At 49.1% G+C, this 21325-nt stretch overlaps 1 protein-coding gene across 6 annotated transcripts in view; it reads right to left on the bottom strand.

The window, feature by feature from the left end:
- Positions 1-1619: 1619 nt before the first annotated feature.
- SELENBP1 (selenium binding protein 1) overlaps positions 1620-21325 on the bottom strand; it is a 61313-nt gene continuing 41607 nt past the window's right edge. For 2 of the 6 annotated variants that reach the window (XM_081487539.1, XM_081487538.1), the window contains 12 exons: positions 13332-13694; positions 7503-7559; positions 7247-7359; positions 6781-6966; positions 5982-6102; positions 4303-4485; positions 3845-4023; positions 3083-3161; positions 2866-2987; positions 2520-2612; positions 2238-2356; positions 1620-2039 (listed from right to left, as the gene is read on the bottom strand). In XM_081487539.1, the coding sequence (XP_081343665.1) occupies positions 1877-2039; positions 2238-2356; positions 2520-2612; positions 2866-2987; positions 3083-3161; positions 3845-4023; positions 4303-4485; positions 5982-6102; positions 6781-6966; positions 7247-7359; positions 7503-7559; positions 13332-13392 (1476 nt within the window). In that variant the 5' untranslated portion in view covers positions 13393-13694 and the 3' untranslated portion in view covers positions 1620-1876. Of the gene's footprint in view, positions 2040-2237; positions 2357-2467; positions 2613-2865; positions 2988-3082; positions 3162-3844; positions 4024-4302; positions 4486-5981; positions 6103-6780; positions 6967-7246; positions 7360-7502; positions 7560-10387; positions 10472-13331; positions 13695-15231; positions 15251-21325 lie in introns of those variants that run through there. The other 4 variants (XM_081487542.1, XM_081487540.1, XM_081487543.1 and 1 more) reach the window with 4 other exon arrangements.

Here is a 21325-nt window from a genome sequence, read left to right as displayed (position 1 = left end):
TCTTTGAGGCCCCATGGACTACAGCCTGGCAGGCTCTTCTTTGAACTCTGTTAAGACCCGGTAAATCCCAAGGCTCCCTGAAACTTAATCATCCTTTACAGTCACTTGTTCATTAAGGCAGAAGCTGGATGCTGAGAGTAGGCAGGAATTCTCAGTATAATGTGGCATATATTCAAGCTGAGATGAAGTGTTTGTTGTTATTGTTTAGTCGCTAAGTCATGCCTGACTCTTTTGTGACTACCATGGGCTGTACCCTGCCAGGCTCCTCTGTCCATGGGATTTCCAAGGCAAGGATACTGGAGTGTGTTGCCATTTCTTCCTCCAGAGGATCTTCCTGACCCAAGGACTGAACTCATGTCTCTTGCATTGGCAGGTGGATTCTTTCCCACTGAGCCACCAGAGGTAAAGTCACTAACCTGGAGCCATTAGGGAAGGAGGTTTTCCCAGGGATATGACAATCTAGTCTAGATGGCAGGTAAGGCAGTGAGGGAATCAACACTCAAGTTGAGGTAGGTGTTTCAAGACCTCAGGGAAAGGGAATTTCCCTGATGGTCCAGTGGTTAAGACTCAGTGCCTCCAATCATTGGGGAACTAAGATCCCATATGCTGCATCACATGGTCAAAACGAAACAAAACTGTAAAGACCTCAAAGGGAAAGAGGGCAGCCTGGCCATTGTGGGGATCTTAGACTGTTCCAGTATTTAGAATAAAGACATCTTTGTGGTAGACTGAAAAGAAGGTAATACCTGCATGTTGCTTGGTACTGTCTTGGATAGAGAGTAAAGGAGTCAATGGAATTACCGCTTGGCTGCTGCCTCTTAGATGCCTGAAACTTCCATTGCATTCCTCTTACAAACAACTAATGACTTAATGCAGAGAAAGGAGACATCTCTGATTTGGGCAAGGTTCTAAAACACCGTCCAGGCAAGGAGGGAAGAGTACTGGGGCCTGGTTGGCTGGGTTGGTTACCTTGATGTCCCAGCCTTCCTGCCCCATCTTGTTCCTGTCTTCCAGGTAGGAGATGACAAACATAACCTCCCCAGACCGGTGTGTTCTTGCAGTCTTGTCAGCAGCATTGGGAACTGACAGCACCATCTATGTCAGGGGACTAGGGGATCTCCTGTGTGTGAGAGGGCATGTTACATTCTCCTGGGGGTGGTGGATGAGATGGTTGGTTCATTAAAAGAAAGCACAAATTAGCGACTTCTCTGGTGGTCCAGTGGCTAAGATTCCACATTCCCAGTGCAAGGGGCCCAGGTTTGATCCTTGTCAGGAAAGTAGATCCTACATGCCACAATTAAGAGCCTGCACAGCCAAATAGATAAATGTTTTTTTAAAAATTTAAAAGATTAAAAAAAAAATAGTTTAGGAACGCTGATTGATAGTCTCACCCTGCCAGCTCTCCTTGTGACAACCACCTTCAAAATCTTCAGGTTCTGTCTGGCCATAAAAGTGAGATTTTGGCACCATTAGCATCGTACTGTAATCATTGGCATGAACTAGTCATCATAACTACCCCACCCCTTGGTCCTCTTCAGGACTTTCCTGTGCAAAATACAAAGGGTCGGCAGAGGAGGAGCCATAGGCCCAGTGCCCCTAGAGACAAGGTGATCTCAGGAAGAGGTTCACCAGTTTATTTCTTATAAAAATCATTCCCAACAGCTCATGTAAAAACAGCACAGTGAGCGGCTTGTGGCCATGGCAGGCAGATGGAGACATGGCTTACTCCATGTCAACGGCCTGGGTTTGGCTTTAAAAGGAGAAGCTGCTAAGGGTCAGAGGCTGCGAGAGCAGAGTGAAGGCAGGTGTCTGCAAAATGGAGGGTTCAAAATGTGGAATGCAGCTAGGAGCTGGAGTAGGGAGCTGAGGGGCTGCTTCAGAGCCAGATGTCAGAGCTGCAGTCGCCCCCAGGGTAGCGGAGCTCATGGGCCAGGGCTGGGCCAAGGGGCTCCTTCCCAAAATCCACCAGGAAGTTGGAGTTCAACTTCAGCCCTCCCCTTACTGTGTCTACGTCGATCTGCAACATCACAGAGCCTTCCCTGGTGGAAACAGGGCAGGAGAAGAAAGAGATCAGAGAGGGCCACCTCTCCTTCTGTCAAAATTAGGTAAGTGTTGTGGGAGGGAGGAGGGCTTTCTGAGGAGGGAGCAGAGTCTGCAAGCGGAACTGAGGAGTCTTCAGGAAGCCCAACCCCTCTGGGAGAGGAGGGCTGGGAGGGGAGCCCAGGTAGTCTCCTTACCTGATGAGATCAGGGTAAAACTGCTTGTCCCAGGCACTGTACAGCGATGTGGTGACATAGAGACGTGTCCCATCCAAGCTGAGCTGGATCATCTGAGGGCCTCCAGCCACTCGCTTCCCCTTGGGAAAACCAGGGGTCAGACCCCAGGGTTACATACAGATCGTGGGAATCAGTGGCACCACTCAAACCCTGAGAGGTATTCAGCTGCAGCCCAGCCCTCTCCCTCATACCTCTCCAGCAGGGATCTGAGGGACCCTTGATCTGTAGGGGAGACAGCCTCACCTTGACCACCAGGGGCTCTGGCTGGCATTTTAGCTCCTGGTCCTCCAAGACCTGCACAGGGCCTCCCTTAACAATGCTGCCCCCAAGGAAGATCTGGATGGGGAGGTGCAGAGCAGAAAGGAGGACAGTGGTGGGCGGTGAGGACCTTTCAGGAAGAGCACCTCACTTCCTCAGGTTCCCCACATGCAACCATGATTCCCTGTGGTTCTGGCCCGAACATTCCTCAGCCCCCATCTCTGCTTTTCCTGCGCCTTCTTTACCATCCCCCAGGTACTTTATACCCTCCGCCTCATGTCTAGACATCTACTTCCTCCCTCCCTCCCTCTCCATCCTGCTGGGACCCCACCTGTCCCACGAGGCGGGGCCTCTTGGGGTCAGAGATGTCGTACTGTCTCAGGTCCCCGTGCAGCCAATTGCTGAAGTAGAGAAAGCGGTCGTCCAGGGACAGCAGGATGTCAGTGATCAGGCCTGGCGGTAGGGGGTGGGGTCCAGAGGCTTTAGGGACTCTTGTTCCCCAGCCCAGGAATCAACATTCCAATTCCCATGCTCCCCTGAGCACTCACTTGGCATTTCAGGTAGTATCCAGCCCTTCACTTTCTTGGGGGGCACCTGGATCACCTTCTCCACTGACCAAGTTCCTCCCTGCATTGGGGTTAGGAGGCAGAGAGGGGAGCCTGTAAGAGTTGGGTGATGGGTGTCAGGTCTAGGTCTCCCCAGAGTGTATTGTCTGCAGAGAGAGAGTAGGTATAGGGTCTTCTTGCCACTAGGGTCTAACTCCCATGCAGACCCTCCTAAGGCAGGGATGATGTCTGCTTTCTCCTTGTATTCCCAGCACTTAGCACGGTGTGTGTGCACATGCTAAGTTGCTTAAGTTGTGTCTGACTCTTTTCGACCCTATGGATCTCAGTCCACCATGTTCCTTTGTCCATGGGGTTCTCCTGGCAAGAATACTGGAGTGGGTTGCTGTGCCCTGCTCCAGGGGTTCTTCTCAACCCAGGGATCAAACCCACGTCTCTTTACATCTATCTGCATTGGTAGGTGGATTCTTTACCACTAGCGCCACCTGGGAAGCCCTAGCACAGTGCCTGACTCACTAAAGATTTTTGAATAAATACGGCCAGTTGGGGCTTAGGGAGAAATTAGCCTAGGACAGAGAAGAGAGGCAGGGCAGGTGGCCTTATTTTTAATTCCTGGGAAGTCTGGGTTGGTGGAGCCAGAGGAGGAGGAGGCCTGGGTCACCCTGAAGGAGAAGGGAGTGACACAGTACGGAAGCTGGCAGAGAGTTGACAGGACTGCTGGGAGGAGAGGGCCAGAGCTCACATCACCTGGTTCTTGTAGAAGCGCTGGATGTTGGAGCCAAGGGCACAGCCCACGAAGCCCTGGTCAGCGGCTGGGTTGTGTAGGAAGCGGATCTCCAGGGGGATGAGACCATCCTGCATAGTCAGGGTCTGCACCCTCTCATGGCGCTGCCAGTCCCACACGTATAAGCGTTGCCCATACAGCCCTGGGGTGGAGACGCGGTCGGAAGATGGAATCAGGATCAGGGTAGGAGAGCCTGGGCCAAGGCTGGGGCCCAGCCCAGGGTAGAAGGATGAAAGATGGGTTGGAGGGAGCAGAAGGATGCTTGAGCAAGTCAGAGCACTCAGCACATCCTATACCATCACCCCAAGGTTCCGGGGTCCACATGAGGGAAGTAAGATGGCTGGAGAGTGGGGGTTTGGAATAGAAAGCAGGGGTTCATGTGAGCAGCCAGCCAGCCCACGGGTATACGGGGGATTCTCACCTGCCTCCACATCAGCAGGGTTGAAGCCATCTCGTAAGACATTGGGAGCTGCCCATTCAGTACTGATCATGACATTGTGTCGAGGTTGGTACCAGAAGTCATAGCCCATAGGCGCAGCACCTCCAGGCCGCTCCCACGTCCCCTTCACCTCAAATGTCTCTCCATCCAGGAGCACAAAACCCCCTGAGCAGTGAGGAAAGTCAAGCGGTAGGTAGAGGTGGTGGAGACAGGACCCGCATCCAGCCCTTTACCCCAGGCCTGTCCAAGAGGCTCTGAGTCCATCGCCTGGTGCCCCTCCTCCCACTGGGTTTGCCAGATCCTTAGATTCAGGAGCTGGATTTGGCCACCTGTCCAAAGGGTCCCACCCAGAAGCCCAGGTGAAAGGTGGGGACTTGCTCTGGTGTCCCTGCCTCTCATCAGTTCATCCCTCTCCCAGACCACAGGATTCATTTTTCCTCCCTTGTGCCAGGATCTTTTGGGACTCTGTACCCTATGCTTCCTCTGCCCAGCCTCCTACTTTCAGTGTAGGATTCCTGCCAGAGTCTAAACTCCATTCTGCTCACTACATTTTTTAGACAGAGAAAATGCTCTTTATTTGTAATTCGACATGAGTGCCCACTATGTTTTTCCCTAGCTGAGTAGGTTGTGACACCTTGCCATTTCTTTGCAAATGTAAATAGATGTCTACTCCTAAGTGTTCTTAAATCTTGGAATTTCATGCAACCCATCTTCTGAAAAAAGCAGTTAAATGGAGTCTAATGCAGTAATCTTGATCTAATGCAATCTAATGCAGTAATCTGCAGTCTAATGCAGTAATCTACTGCAGTCTAATGCAGTAATCAGTAAGGTCATCCATGACCTTAACTGATAGTTCACTCCAAGCCCCTTGGATGGAAAGCTCTGCTGAAACAGGTGAGGCTGGGAGAGAAGCAGTACAGCACGGTGATTAGGACATAAATTGGGGAGCCGTAGTGCTGGGTTTGAGTTCCAGCTCTGCCACTTAATAGCTGCTGACTTAACCAGTCTGTGCCCCAGTCTCCTAACATGTGAAACAGGGATCACAGTAGCATCTATCTCGTAGGTCGTGTCTGGCATATAGTAGACATTTCATGTAAAAGCTATTGATTACACCATAAGTGAGCAAGTAGCTGTGACAATTAAGGATCCCAAGGATTGTGAGATTTGCTCTTGAATTTGGGAAGGCTGATATTAAATGTATTTGTTTTCTGAGGCCATGTCTGTACTCTCTCACATTCCCCATGGCAGACCAGAACTTGTAAATGAATTCATCATTCAAGGCTCATCCTCATAAAAATAATTGAAACAACTGAAGTTACACACATGTGTGCTAAGTCGTTTCAGTTTTGTCTGTGTGCAACTCTATGGACTGCAGCCCACCAGGTTTCTCTGTCCATGGGGTTCTCTAGGCAGGAATACTGGAGTGGGTTGCCCTGCCCTCCTCCAGGGGATCTTCCTGGCCCAGGGATCGAACCCACATCTCTTATATCAACCTGCATTGGCAGCTAAGTTCTTTACCACTAGTGTCACCTGGGAAGACTAAAGTTACATGATTATCATTTAAATATTGGATGAGACCCACCCTCTGATTCTCCCTGGAAGGTCATTCCATCCCTCCCGTAGTTTGGAATCCGCTTCCCTCACAGGTGTGCCTACAATACCTTTGCCATTGCCCTTGGGGTCTCCTAGGGTACTGATCATCACCTCCCCACTGGCCAGACAGTGGCTGGTGTGGAGGTAGCCCAGGTCACACTTGGCATGGATCTCCTTGGGCTCAATGACCTGGAGATGGGTAAGGAATGATGTCAGAAACTAACAGGGCCAGGAGTCTCCACTCCTTACTCCTCCCCTCCCACACTTCTATTTGCTGACCCACCCTCTTTTCCTTTCAAACATGGACACAATTTTCCCTGTAGGAATAGGGCAAAGATTCAGACTGCAGAGCAGAAGGGGCGTCAGAGAGACTGACAACTCTCTGGCAGAAAGCTGGAATTTCTCGCCTCCCTCCTCCCCGCTCCTCCCCAGTCTTGAGGGCATTCACAGCCTTTTGAGACCATAAGCTCCTCCCAGGCTGGGAGGATGCCAGTGTCAACTCTGTATCACCAGCGGCCAGCAGTGAGTGCCTAGCACAAAGAGGGCACTCAGCAAAGTGTTGAAAGGAGGGATCAGAGGCTCCGCCTAAGGGAAACCCTGGGCTTACTAACTCACTGGGGAAGAAATGGCTCCTTCAGCTCAGAGTGAAAAACAAGAGACTTCTTCCTCCCCTGTGGTGCCCCTGGGTGTTGATGACCCAGCACACCTGCTAACTCTCCTCCAAAGTCCAGCCCCGCTCTCTGCTGCTGAGCCTGACCCTGTGAAGGAGCCCGAGGCAGCTGCTGTAGGGGTGGCTTTCCTGCCCATAGGCTGCCCCAGGTGCTGAGCACATTAGGGGCTCAGAGCTGGCTAGGGCAGAGGACGTGCCTTGTGCAGCTTTGGAGCACGGGGCTCGGTGGCCACATCTACCACATAGACTCGGGAGGAGATGAGACTGGGCAGCACCAGCTTGGTGCGCGACTTGGTGCTGTCCCCGAAGCAGCTGCTGCACGTGTTCCATCCTGAGTGATGCAGTTCGTCCTTCAAGTTGGGCATGGGCAGCCGGTGGATGACCTAGCAGAGGAGAGGGGGTATGGGCAGTGCTTATCCAGACCATGCCTCCGTGTGCTTTTCAAAAAGGGGCCCCCTGGACCCACTGCAGCTGGCAGCAAAGCACAGCCTTGATTCCAGCACTTGCATGACCTTGCACATGGGTGGGGGTACTCTTGTGCAATGAACAACCTAAACAACCAGACCTAGGGAGGGTGAAGAAGGATGGAGTGGGGAAGGGCATTGTCAGGGCTATCTAGAGGAGGGGGTCTTAGGGCCCTCTGTTGTCCAAGCCCCACCTCACCTGGGAATACTGGGGAGACTTGGGGTTAACATCCACAGTGGCCAGGTAATCGGGGGCTTCAGTGCCCGTGTTTCGGTAAATGCAGGGCAGGTAGACAATCTCCTCCCTGGGTCCTAGAAGGTAGAAAGCAGGCAGTGGGGGTGACAGGCTGGGGAGGAGGGCCAGACCAGTGCAGGGTGTGCCAGCAACGGGGTCAGTAACAGGCACTGGCTTGCCCACTCCTGGGGATGCTGGATTTCAACCTTCTCACACTTACCTTTCATGGCCTCCAGAGGGGAAGGGTAACCAGGTCCGCACTTGCCACATTTGGTCGCTGTGGAAACAATGGGGCTTGTTGGCTGGACCACACTCTGGAGGACGAAGGCTCCTTCCTTACATGCTGCAACCCTCGGTCCTCCCATCCTGCCCCTGGCCAAGGCAGAGGCACCGTCCCAGGTCCCCTCCAGACCCTCCTGAGTGTGTGGGAGTGGTGGGAAGAGTTGCAGGGGTACAACTTGAAGGTGCACAGACCCTCAAGCAGGACCTAGGGGAGGCAGGAGAAGGGTAAGTGCAGGGGAGGCTGTGTGGTGCAATGGTTATAACATTGACTCGGGTCTCCATCTCAGCTGGTCACTGACTGGCCATGGGAACTTAGACACATCACTTAACCTCCTTGACCTCAGTTTTCACATTATCTGTAAAAAGAGGGTAATAAGAATACCACAGTGGGCTTGTATGAGAAATAAACCAGGAGTTGAAGTCAAGCTTGCGGCTGTGTACTTGCCTGGGAGCAGCCAGTAAACCCTGGTTGTGCTTGAGGAACAGCCCTCAGGTGGCGCCGGTTCATCTCATTTCACTTGAAAGGCATCTAAGCCAGGAGCTGGAATACTTCCTGCTTCCCTTCCCTTTGGGTCCTGACCTCAGGCTGCCAGCCAGCGCTAGGGTTATATAACCAAGAGTCTGGGAAGGGATAGGAGGCTGAAGTTCAAGGCTGCAGGACTGACACCAGCTGAAGATCCTTAGACCAGTTTCTACCCCTGGGTGGGCCCCATCCACTTGGTTTATCTGTAAACCAACCCTGGAGAGTTCAGATGCCCAACCACCAGGGCTGTAGGAAGTGGCCCTCCTTGTCCCCTGAAGTCTGGCAAGAGAAGCCACGTGGATCTAGGGGACCAAAGTCAGGAACCAGTCAGTCCCTGACAAGGAGGGCTACCACTAGGCATTAAGCATCAAGATTTGGGGCCTAACCTGGAGGAAGGGCTGAGGAATAAACAGAGAGAGCTGTAGGTTGACGGAGAAGGCAATGGCACCCCACTCCAGTACTCTTGCCTGGAAAATCCCATGGACGGAGGAGCCTGGTAGGCTGCAGTCCATGGGGTCGCTAAAGAGTCGACTTGACTGAAGCGACTTAGCAGCAGCAGTAGCAGCAGCTGTAGGTTGAAAGAAACCCTGGAGTGGAGCTCACAGGACTTGACACAGCCTCCCTGCCTGGCGCATGGCCAGTCTGGCCACTGCTCCAGAGTCCAGCCTCCACTGGTGCCTGGGCTCAGGCCCTCAGCCAGGTAGCCAGGTCCCCTACTTGCAGCAGCCATATGACTTAGGAATCTGAAAGGCAGTGACAGCATTGTAGAGTCCAGAGTGTGGTTTCAAGGTCCAGGTTTAACATCTACTCTCCATTTTCTCCCCTTTGCCTAAAAAGGCTAATAATACCTCACCTTCTTCTATAAGTGGCTGTGAAGGCCAAACAAGACAAAGTATTCAGAAGTACTTTCAGGTGAGAAATGTTGTATAAATATGGGTAGGGCTGTGCCAGAGATCCAAGGCAATTGGGCTGGGCTGGGACAGGTGAGGCCCAGCTCCAAGGAATTAATACTTGTTCAGCTCTACAACCAAGCTGTGTCAGGGTTTGGCACAGGAGGTGAGGGGGAGGGGAAGGAGGTTCAAAACTCCAAGACCTCAAGGGACTTCCCTGGTGTCCACTGGTTAAGAATCCGCCTTGCAGTGCAGGGGATGTGGGTTCGATCCCTGGTAGGGGAATTAAGATTCTGTAGGCAGTAGGGCTACTAAGCCCACAGCTCTGGAACCTGTGCACCACAACTAGAGAACCCTTGCTACAATTAAAAGATCCCTCGTGCTGCAACTAGGACCCCATGCAGCCAAATAAATGAATAAAAATATTAAAAAAAAAAAACACCTAACTCCAAGACATCAAGACAGATACAAAAACTGCAAAGCCAGAGACTGAGAGAGAAGTAAAGGTATGAAGGAGGTGTGCTGTGAAGGAGGTATCGCCCCTAAGCACCATCCTCCCATCCCAGAGCCTAAGTGCCCCATCCCCCAACGCCCACAGCGTTTCTCCCAGTCCGGGTCAGGCCCTGTGAGCCACTCAGACTCCACTGAGCATCAGTTGGGAGCATCTATCTTAAGCATCTCAAGCAACATCTTTGAATATCTTTGGGTTTGAAATGAGCCCAGGGGTTCTTCCAAAGCCAGGCTGGCTTGTTGGGCATTCCACCAGTACAGGAAACAGCCAGGTCCCAAGAGGCAAGAACCTCAATACTCCCAAGCAGACCCAGGCTGCTCCTCAGCCTGACATCAAGAAGTCCATGGATAGGGGAATAGGAGAGCTTGAGACTTGGAGGACTGAGAAGGTGGGAGGCACTGAAATAGTCTGAAACACCCCTTCTCCCCCGCCCCCCGTTTGAAGAGACTGTGGGGGCTCCCTGATCTCTCTCCTGGAGTGATTGGTGGGGCAGGATAGCTAGAGAGCGATCCGGCCACGGAAGACCGGGTTGCCTAGTCCCTGCAGTGAGAAGCTGGCCTAGGGCTGAATCAGGGTTGTCAGTCTCCCATGGTAACTGTTAGAGACGGTACAGTTGCTCCTAAGTGCCCTCACCAAGGCGCCCTGGTCCCAGGTTGCAGCTGGGGAGCTGGGTGGGAGCCCAAGGTCACCTTTCCCAGCAGTCCCTCTGCTTTCCCAGAGGGACGATTCCAGAACTTTGGTTCTGGGAAATCCAGGGGTCGGGGTGTGGTGGCGTCGGTGGAGCAGAGCCGGGCAGCTCCCTCCGCTAACCAGCTCCCGTTCCAGGTTTTCGGTCACTTCCTGGTGGGGGGCGGGCCAGCGGCGGGCAGCGCACGGTGGTCAGAAGCCCCCCTCCTTACCCATGCTGCTCGCTGGTGCGCTTTGCTCCCGAGGGTTCTGCCAGGAGTGGGCAGAGAAAGAAGGTGTCCGGGCTAGCTGGCTGTGCGGGAAAGGGGCAACGGGACGGAATTTATACAAACAGTTGGGGTGGGCGGGGCAGGGGGAGGACCCGGGCCGCAGCTGGGAGGGAATGACGGATAGCGGGGCACTTTCAAATGGCCTGGGCAGCTGTTTGTGTGAGAGTGCAAGTGTGTGTGGGAAGGAACCTGAGCGTGTGCAGATGTGTGCTGTGTCTGAGCACGTTTCCCTTTAGTGGGGTGGGTGCCTGGGCATGTGCTTTTGTGTATCTGGGCGGGTTCTCGCTCCTGTATACCTGTGTGCTGTCTGCGTGTGTACTTTTATGCGGGAGTGTGTATTTGTGTCTGTGTGGCTATGTGAGGGTGCTTGTATGTCACAATCTGTGGCTGTGTATGTGTGTGCCTGTGCACATCTGTGTACCTGCCAGAATGTTTATGCCTTTGTGGGCATGGACATGTGTGCCTGTGTGTGTGTGTTTGCATGAGTGTGTATGCTCACACATTTCTGGATTGCTAAATGCTCATCTCTGCACGTGGACCTGACTCTTGGCATTCAGAGACCCTGAGGACTGTGGGCTCATTTGCTCCCCCATCCATAGCTAGGGTCAGCTCTCTCCTGAGGTTCCTTCTTATTCCAGACATCTGTGTTCCCCAAGGCTGCTCACCCATGTCTTCCTACCACAGCTGCCCTGACAGGAGCCAGGGCGGGGTTGTGTGTCCAGGTTCCACCTTCCCCAGACCCGTTTACTCCTCATAAGCTTTGAAGTGGAAGGAAACTTGGCAGCGCTCATTATTACCCTCTACTACCCTCATAAACCTCAGAAGGTGAAAGTGGAATGCCTCCCCCTCATCTCCCAGCCTGGGGCCACAACAACTCCTTAGGGCAGCCTAGTAGGGCCCAAGGACAGTCCAGCGTGATGCCATTGTCCCTAGCTGACCATGACAGGCCATAAAACTCAGGCTCTCCATCTATCCAGGAATGAGTTTTCCAACTGGAGGATTCCATGACTGCTGAGCCTGCTAATATAGTGTCCCAGCCCCTAGGCAAACGACAGCTACTTGCTCAAGAACTGAGGCATGGTTGAAGCCTGATCCCTTAACTCTCTGGGGCTGCCCTTATCTGGGGAGTGAGGGTTTAGAGAGCTGAACAAGAGGACCCCCACAAATTGCTCTCCATCTCGAACCCGAGGGCCCCCTCTCTCATCAAACTTGGCCATGTGACTGGGGTAACCCCTGCCCCCCTCTTCTAGGAACCTGCTGGCTCTGGTCTCAGGAAGCCTCTTTCATCTTCTTGGATGAAAGTTCCGCGGTGAAGTTTTTATTGGAGAGTGAAAGCAATAACGTTTGGGCTTGAGGTTGCCAGTAGAAAAGAGCCACAGGGTTTCCAAACCAGAGTGGCAGGCAGGAGAGCAAGACTGGGCTTTGGTGCGATGGCTGTCTGGCCTCCTGGTTCCCATGGGTGAGGGATCATTTGACTAAAGGGAAGATGCTCTGTGGCTGCCCATGACCAGGGTCCTCCCTTATCCCCTCATCACCAGTGTCACTCAGCCCCTCTTGGCTCTTTCCTGCTTCTACATTCTCGCCATTGTACTGTCGCCCAGGCAGCTGATAAGGGGGTGCAGCTGTCCCACAGCAGGTGGCCCCTGAGGGCTGCTTCTTTACCTTTGCCAGCTTCCTGCTTCCAGGCTGCCTCCACTCACCCTGCCCCATCCCTCTGGCCACCGTCATCCTGGGGTCTCTATTGCCTGCCTCTTCTCTACTCTTCTACTTTTTGGCTTGAGTGAGACTAACAGCCAAGATCTGAAAGAGAAAGAACCCTCAGCCCCCCCTTATCAGAAGTTCTTAACTTCAAAGAAGCTATTATTTCACTTGTCCCGAGTCTGTCACGCAATGCAAGTTCTCTCATGCCCTGCGGCTCCACACTCTCACCTCTAGCCTCTTCTCGTGATTTTTCTCTCAGAATCCTCACTCTAGAGCCTGCAAAGTTCTGGGGAAAGTTGTCCCAATCAGGGCTGCAGGTAGAGGCAATCCAGGGTCAGGGTTCAGACTGATAATGATAACAGAGAAGCACCCTTGGTGTATTTGCTTCTTTGGGTACGAACAGGGCTTGGGGTGAACTGTACCCCAACGAGCACGGGTTTCCTGAGTGCCCCTACTGCTGCTTCTCAGGAATTTCAGGGATCCCTTTCCTGAAACAGAGGACAACCAGAGCTGGGCGAGCTGGACTTCAGTCTACTCACCTGGGTGGCCCTGAATGACCCCCTGACTTTGGGCATCCTCCAGCCCGAAACAGGGTGCTTGGGAAGGCTGGCGGGGTGGGTGTGTTCCTTCTGTTGTTTCAAGCCCCAGAGAAGCGCAGTAAGTATTAGAAGTGATAGGTTATCAGGTTAACAGCTAGACAGCCAGACGATTGTGTAACCGCTGCCTGAGCTTTGGCTGTGGCCTCCACAAACAGGAAGTGGGATGTTCCTGGCTGAAGTGGGGGGTCCCGGAGCCGCAGCCACAGGGGACAGGGGTGGGGGGCACTGCTGGTCCCCCCTTTTTCTTCCACCTGAAGCCCTATTTCTTTGGGACCCTGTAAAAAGGCCCTGAGAACATTGACAGGGAAATGGGGAATTGAGGAAAGATGTACTAAACCCAGCGAAGGAAAGGGAGAGAGGAGATGATGAACAATATGATGTATTTACAAAAGAAAAGAAACCTTGGTGTTCTTGATCTCTAGCAAAACAAAAGTGACAGGGAAGGAGTTGCAATTGGCCTGGGGGTGATATTGGGAAGAAAGGAAAATTAAGTTATGAAATCTCCTCCCACGCGCCAGCCCTTGTCTAGTGCCCAATTTAACCCTTGTCCCAACCCAATCTTGTAAGTAAATCATCTTTTCTCTTACAAAGAAACTGAGGCTCAGAGAGGGTCAAGGCCACTGACAGATGGTATGGCAGGATTTCCATCCAGATCTGCCTGATTCAGGAGCTCACAGTTTTTATAATCATTCCTTGGCATTTCTGTGTTTTGCTTTGCTTTGTTTGGTTGAAGGAGGAGGGTGGGGAGCACAGGAGGAATGTGGAAGGCTGTGGTGTTTTGTTTCTGAGAAATCTCAGAACTTGGAGACTTTCTCTGAAAGGGGGAGAGGAGTGAGGAAGCAGATGTCTTCAGCTTGGAACTGTGCAGTCTTGGTGAGGGGAGTGGTGAAGACTCCCCTATGCTCCAGGAAAGACTGGGAGCATATACATCTGAATGCCAGCCTGGTTACCTTTGGAAAGAGGCAAAGAAAGGAAGGGGATAATTTTCCATTATTTAAAAAATATAATTCTGCATTTTAAAAGATAACCATCATGGGGAATTCCCTGGCGGTCCAGGGGTTAGGACTCAGTGCTTTCAATGCGGTGGCCAGGTTTCAAGCCCTGGTCAGGGAACTAAAATCCCACAAGCTACACAGCCAAAACAAAGCTGTGGCCAAAAAAAAGAAAAGATAAAAAGTATGTGCTACTTTTGTAACCAAACCCCAAGTAAAGGTATTAAAACAAAACAAACAAATATATATATTAATATTAGAGAGAGAAAAGAAGGAAGGAAGGAAGAAAGAAAGAAAGGAAAGCAGGGTGGAAGATCAATGTGGTGCAGTCAGGGCCACAGTGGGGTCCCATGCCTTGGAGGACTGGCTCTGGACCCTTCACACAGCAGTTGTCTCACTAATCTGTCCGCCCTCTCCTTTGGAAGACAAACGTGTACACGGTCATTCATGTATTCAATCTCCACAAACACCCTGTTTTGGTAGACAAAGTGGTAAACAAGACAAAATTTCTATCAAAAAGGTAACATTCTAAGGGAGACAGCCGTAGAATATTATCTAATATCATTAGATAACAAGTAATCAAGTAAATGTATAAATAAATAAGATCATTTCATATACGTTCTAGGGTGCTTCCCTGGTGGCTCAGATAGTAAAGAATCTGCCCACAATGCAAGAGAGCTGGTTTCAATCCCTGCGTCAGGAAGGTCACCTGGAGAAGGGCATGGTAACCCACTCCAGTATTCTTGCCTGGAGAATTCCATGGACAGAGGAGCCTGGTGGGCTACAGCCCATGGGGTCACAAAGAGTCAGACACGACTGAGTGACTAATGCTTCCATATAAGTGCTAGGAAGGAAGTCCGACAATGTCAGGATGATAGAACAACATTCGATAGGGCTATCTGGTATATTCAGGGACAGATTTGTGTGCAAACGAGCAGCATAAACAAACTAAGAGCCCAAGAACACACGAATGTATACAAAAATGTCTGTAGCACATAAAGTGGCAGCCTATGGCAGCCTGGAGCAGAACTGGCTAGACAGGTTGAGGTTTTAACCAGCTCAGAATTTCTGAGCCCTGCCCTGCTCATTTCTCCACACTCTCAGAGGAAGAGAATAGCTTTTACTCAGAACCTATTACCAGGTGTGACTGGTGCCAGGCTGGGCGCTGCATGCTAGCAGCAGGCCCACAGCAAACTTGGAGAGGCAAGGAGCTTTTTTTTTCATCCTGCATTAAAGAGACAGAATCTTACTAATTTATCCAACTGCTTACGCTCATCTCACAGTATCTCCCATCTCTGAACAATGCTGAATTCAGAGCCTGCTGCCCAGACCAACAATAAAGCTCAGAGAAGAGAAATAAAGAGAAAACCACACTGCCCTCTGCCAGGGCTTCCTGCAAAGGGCAGAATGTGAGAGAGCTTCCTTCCTACCTCTAACACACGCAGAAATATCCTACCTCTGGCCTGCAGCCAATGCTTGAAACTTTGCCACCCACCGTTTCTATCTTTGTCTTGTGGGGTGGCCTCTTCTCACCCCTGAGCTGCAAGGATTACCCCTGGGGTGGTAAGCCACAAGCATCTTAGCAGTGTGGTTAGATGTATGCCTCCCAGTGGGCAGTGCTGAGGAGTGGCTATTGGTCTAATGGCAAGAGCAAGGGAGACTCGAAAGAGGGAAAAGAAGGTGTTTTAAAAGCGCTTAACTATTTTGTCCCTATTTCTCTTTTTATTTTTCCTTAATTGTTTTTTGGGCCATGCCGGGTGATACATAGGATCTTAGTTCCCCTCCTCCTTCTTTTTGTGTGCAGTCGTGTAGTCCATGCGACCCCATGGACTACAGCCTGCCAGGCTCCTCTATCCATGGACTTATTCTGGCAAGAATGATGGAGTGGGTTGCCATTTCCTACTCAATGGAATCTTCCTGATTCAGGGGTTGAACCCGTGTCTTCTGCATTGGCAGATGGGTTCTCTTCCTCTGCACCACCTGGAAATCCCCTTAATTCACCCGCCAGGGATCAAACCTACACCCCCTGCCTTGGAATCACGGAGTGTTTTTGTGGTTGTTGTTTTATTTATTTTTGGCTGTTCTAGGTCTTCGTTGCTTCTGTGCAGGTTTTCCCTATGTGTGGTGGTTGGGGGCTACTCTTCGTTGTAGTGCTGTGGCTTCTCATTTTGGTGGCTTTGCTTGTTGTGGAGCACGGTCTCTACAGCTTCCAGACTCTAGAGCACAGGCTCAGTAGTTATGGTACACATGCTTAGTTGCTCCGTGGCATGTGGGATCTTCCTGGATCAGGGATCAAACCTGTGTCTCCTGAATTGGCAGGCAGATTCTTTACCACTGTGCCACTAGGGAAGCCAGGAAGCTTGGAGTCTTAACCACTGGACTTCTGGGAAAGTCCCTGTCCCTATCTCTTGAGAGAAAAAAAAAAAATAGAAAGTAGGATAGGGAGATCTCTATCTTTCTCTCATTCTGGAAGATATCAATAAATACAAAAATAGAATGAATAGTATAATGAACCCACAGGAACACCATCCACTTTCAGTAAAAATCAGCTTGTAACCCATTTTGTTTCAACTATACCTCCCAGCCTCCCTCTACCTTGGATTTTTTTTGTCAGTGAACTCTAGGCATTTTATTATATTTTGAATTAATATTTCAGTATGCATCCCTTCAAGATAATTCTTTTTAAAAATATTTTTAATTAATTAATTATTAGGGCAAAGGCTAATAGAGTTTTGCCAAGAGAACGCACTGGTCATAGCAAACACCCTCTTCCAACAACACAAGAGAAGACTCAACACATGGACATCAGCAGATGGCCAACACCGAAATCAGATTGATTATATTCTTTGCAGCCAAAGATGAAGAAGCTTGATACAGTCAGCAAAAACAAGACCAGGAGCTGACTGTGGCTCAGATCATGAACTCCTTATTGCCAAATTCAGACTTAAATTGAAGAAAGTAGGGAAAACCACTAGACCATTCAGGTATGACCTAAATCAAATCCCTTACAATTATACAGTGGAAGTGAGAAATAGATTTAAGGGACTATATCTGATAAACAGAGTACCTGATGGAGGTTCATGACATTGTATAGGAGACAGTGATCAAGACCATCCCCAAGAAAAAGAAATGTGAAAAAACAAAATGGCTGTCTGAGGAGGCCTTACAAATAGCTGTGAAAAGCAAAAGAGAAAAGGAAAGATATATCCATTTGAATGCAGAGTTCCAAAGAATAGCAAGGAGAGATAAGAAAGCCTTCCTCAGTGATCAGTGCAAAGAAATAGAGGAAAACAATAGAATGGGAAGGACTAGAGATCTCTTCAAGAAAATTAGAGATGCCAAGGGAACATTTCATGCAAAGATGGGCTCAATAAAGGACAGAAATGGTATGGACTTAACAGAAGCAGAAGATATTAAGAAGAGGTGGCAAGAATACACGGAACTGTACAAAAAAGATCTTCAGGACCCAAATAATCACGATGATGTGATCACTCACCTAGAGTCAGACATCCTGGAATGTGAAGTCAAGTGGGCCTTAGGAAGCATCACTACAAAGCTAGTGGAGGTGATGGAATTCCAGTTGAGCTATTTCAAATCCTGAAAGATGATGCTGTGAAAGTGCTGCACTCAATATGCCAGAAAACTTGGAAAACTCAACAGTGGCCATAGGACTGGAAAAGGTCAGTTTTCATTCCAATCCCAAAGAAGGGCAATGCCAAAGAATGCTCAAACTACCACACAATTGCACTCATTGCACATGCTAGCAAAGTAATACTCAAAATTCTCCAAGCTAGGCTTCAGCAATACGTGAATCATGAACTTCCAGATGTTTAAGCTGGATTTAGAAAAGGCAGAGGAACCAGAGATCAAATTACCAACATCCGCTGGATCATCGAAAAAGCAAGAGAGTTCCAGAAAAACATCTATTTCTGCTTTATTGACTATGCCAAAGCCTTTGACTGTGGATCACAACAAACTGTGGAAAATTCTTCAAGAGATGGGAATACCAGACCACCTGACCTGCCTCTTGAGAAACCTGTATGCAGGTCAGGAAGCAACAGTTAGAACTGGACATGGAACAACAGACTGGTTCCAAATTGGGAAAGGAGTACGTCAAGGCTGTATATTGTAACCCTGCTTATTTAACTTATATGCAGAGTACATCATGAGAAATGTTGGGCTGGATGAAGCACAAACTGGAATCAAGATTGTCAGGATAAATATCAACAACCTCAGATATGCAGATGACACAACCCTTATGGCAGAAAGTGAAGAAGAACTGAAGAGCCTCTTGATGAAAGTGAAAGAGGAGAGTGGAAAAGTTGTCTTAAAACTCAACATTCAGAAAACTAAGATCATGGCATCCAGTCCCATCATTTCATGGCAAATAGATGGGGAAACAGTGGAAACAGTGGCTGACTTTAATTTTCTGGGCTCCAAAATCACTGCAGATGGTGATTGCAGCCATGAAATTAAAAGATGCTTACTCCTTGGAAGGAAAGTTATGACCAACCTAGACAGCATATTAAAAAGCAGAAACATTACTTTGCTAACAAAGGTCTGTCTAGTGAAGGCTATGGTTTTTCCAGTAGTCATGTATGGATGTGAGAGTTGGACTATAAAGAAAGCTGAGTGCTGAAGAATTGATGCTTTTGAACTGTGGTGTTGGAGAAGACTTTTGAAAGTCCCTTGGACTGCAAGGAGATCCAACCAGTCCCTCCTAAGAGAGATCAGTCCTGAGTATTCATTGGAAGGACTGATGCTGAAGCGGAAACACCAATACTTTGGCCACCTGATGCGAAGAAGTAACTCATTGGAAAAGACCCTGATGCTGGGAAAGATTGAAGGCAGGAGGAGAAGGGGACGACAGAGGATGAGATGGTTGGATGGCATCACTGACTCAATGGACATGAGTTTGGGTAAACTCCGGGAGTTGGTGATGGACTGGGAGGCCTGGCATACTGTGGTCCATGGGGTCGCAAGGAGTTGGACACAATTCAGCGAATGAGCTGAACTGAACTGAACTGTTGGATGTGCTGAGTCCTTATGACTCGACTCCTCGGGCTTACTCTAGTTGTGATGAACAGGGGCTACTCTCTAGTTGCTGTGCTCGGGTTTCTCATTGTGGTGGCTTCTCTTGTTGCAGAGCACAGGCTCTAGGACTCCCAGGTTTCAGTAGTTGCAGCCCATGGGCTCTGTAGTTGCATTTCCCAGGCTCTGGAGCAAAGGCTCAATGGTTATGGTGCATGGGCTTCGTTGCTCCGTGGCATGTGGGATCTTCCTGGACTAAGAATGGAACCCATGTCCCCTGCATTGGCAGGTGGATTCTTTACCACTGAGCTGCCAGGGAAGTCCTTGATTTTCTGTTTAAATGAAGAGTCTGACTAGAACAAAAATTGTGTCTTGTTATACATCTAGTCTACAAGAAGAAAAGGTGAAATGGATTTGAAAATCAGTTACGTGTTCTAGAAAAGATAATACCGGTTATAGGGACACAAGTGAAAGTTTGCCATCACCCCCAGCCCCCCACCAATCCTTCCTCCCTTGCCAAGACTGGCTCCAGGAGAGCTGAGACAAGAGCCATAAAATGACTTTAATGCCATCATCTCTATCTTTATAGAGGCCCACTTGGCTTGCACCCTTTCAGTTAAGAGCCTGGGAAGAAAGAATTGCATCAGTCTTGGTTAATGGCCCAAATTAAGCCATGAAACCCGTTAATCAAGCCTTCATTTTGGACATGTTACAATACTGTAAATAAAATATTCAAAGGAAAATAAAAGCCCTTCAGTTTGAGACTGGAAGGACCTTTGGTCCCTGGAGTCATATTCCTGAGTCACAGTTTCTCTACTAAGAATTGGGACGGGCAGGAACAAATCATCTCCTTCCCTGGGGAGCCCAGGGCCTCTGCTTTCTCACCTCAGCACCAAGATGCTGCCTGGTAAGAAGATAGGGGCTGCTTCTCCCAGAAAGACAGGAATCCCGAGGTCTGGGGAGACCTGTCCTTAGTTCTACTTGAAATCAGAGGAAGGCCTGGGAAAAGTCTTCATGTAGATTCTCTGTCTTCCATACACTTGTCTAACCTTCTGTTTCCTCTAGGATCTCCCCAGAACCAGGAATATTAACAGTTTCTATTCGGTAAAAAAATATTTGTGAGATTTCCTGTCTCAGCTTATCAAAAGTCTGCTCAGTAACCAAAGTTTAAAAGTTTTAAACTGAAAAACAGTGACTGCTTCCAGATCCAAAAATCTCCAACAAATTTATATTGGAAAAAGCGCAACAGAAAAATGTGCCGAGAATATGAAAATGAAAGATAAATGGCTAATAAACAGAAGAAGAGGTACTCAATCTCATTAACAACTAGAGAAATGCTTGTTAAAACAGCAGTATGATATGATTTTCAAAAATAAAACGATTGATAATATTCAGGGCTGGAAGGAGTATGGGGGAAAGGTCATGCTTGTATTTTATTGGCAAGAGTATGAAATAGTGGAATATTTTAAGAACGCAATTTAGCAACACCTAGCAACATTTTAAGGGGTTTCCCAGGTGGCTTTAGTGCTAAAGAACTCGCCTGTCAATTCAGGAGACATAAGAGATGTGGGTTCAATCCCTGGGTTGGGAAGATCTCCTGGAGAAGGGGATGGCAACCCACTCCAGTATTCTTGCCTGGAGAATCACAAGGACAGAGGAGTCTGGTGGGCTATGGTCCATAAAGTTGGCAAAGAGTCAGACATGACTAAAATGACTTAGCGCAGCACAGCACAGCAACATTTTAATCAGAAATCTACTCTATGGAAAGACAAGTATACAATACAGACAAGCACACTGATATGTGAATAGGCTGTTCATTGCAACATTGTTTGTAATAGCAAAAAGTTGAGAACAATCAATAGAGGAAATGGTTAAATATATTATGTAAAATCAATAATATGGAACACCAAGTAATCATAAGATACAGTTTTGTATTGTATTGTTCAGTTGCTCAGTCGTGTCCAACTCTTTGTGACCCCATGGACTGCAGGATATCCAAGGAGTCGAGGGGTAAAAGGCAAAAAAAGAGAGTATAATCCCATTTAATTAAAACTATAGATAAAATTAATGTGTTAAACAATGTGCACGCTAAGTCACTTCAGTCATGTCCAACTCTTTGCAACCCTGTGGACCATAGCTCGCCAGGATCCTCGGTCCATGGGATTCTCCAGGCAAGAATACTGGAGTGGGTTGCCATGCCCTGCTCCAGGGGATCTTCCTGACCCAGGGATCGAACCCACATCTCTTACATCTACCTGCATTGGGAAGAGGGTTCTTTACCAATAGCACCATCTGGGAAGCTTGTTAAACCATGTAGTTTAAATTAATTAATTGCTTAAATTAATTTAATTTGTACTAATTAGTTTAAATTATATATGTTTAACTTATATCTGTGTATATTTATATGTTCATAGAAAAGGGTTTGTAGACATAAAGTGAAAGTGAAAGTCGCCCAGTTGCGCCCGACTCTTTGTGACCCTGGAATTCTCCAGGGCAGAATACTGGAGTGGGTAGCCAGCCATTCCCTTCTCCCGAGGATCTTCCAAACCCAGGAATCA

Source organism: Giraffa tippelskirchi, chromosome 5, assembly GCF_054371585.1.
Source record: "Giraffa tippelskirchi isolate mGirTip1 chromosome 5, T2T-mGirTip1v1.2.pri, whole genome shotgun sequence".
NCBI classification, from domain to species: domain Eukaryota; kingdom Metazoa; phylum Chordata; class Mammalia; order Artiodactyla; family Giraffidae; genus Giraffa; species Giraffa tippelskirchi.
The sequence above is the reverse complement of the archived record's forward strand: the minus strand, read 5'-3'. Positions and strand labels throughout refer to the sequence as shown.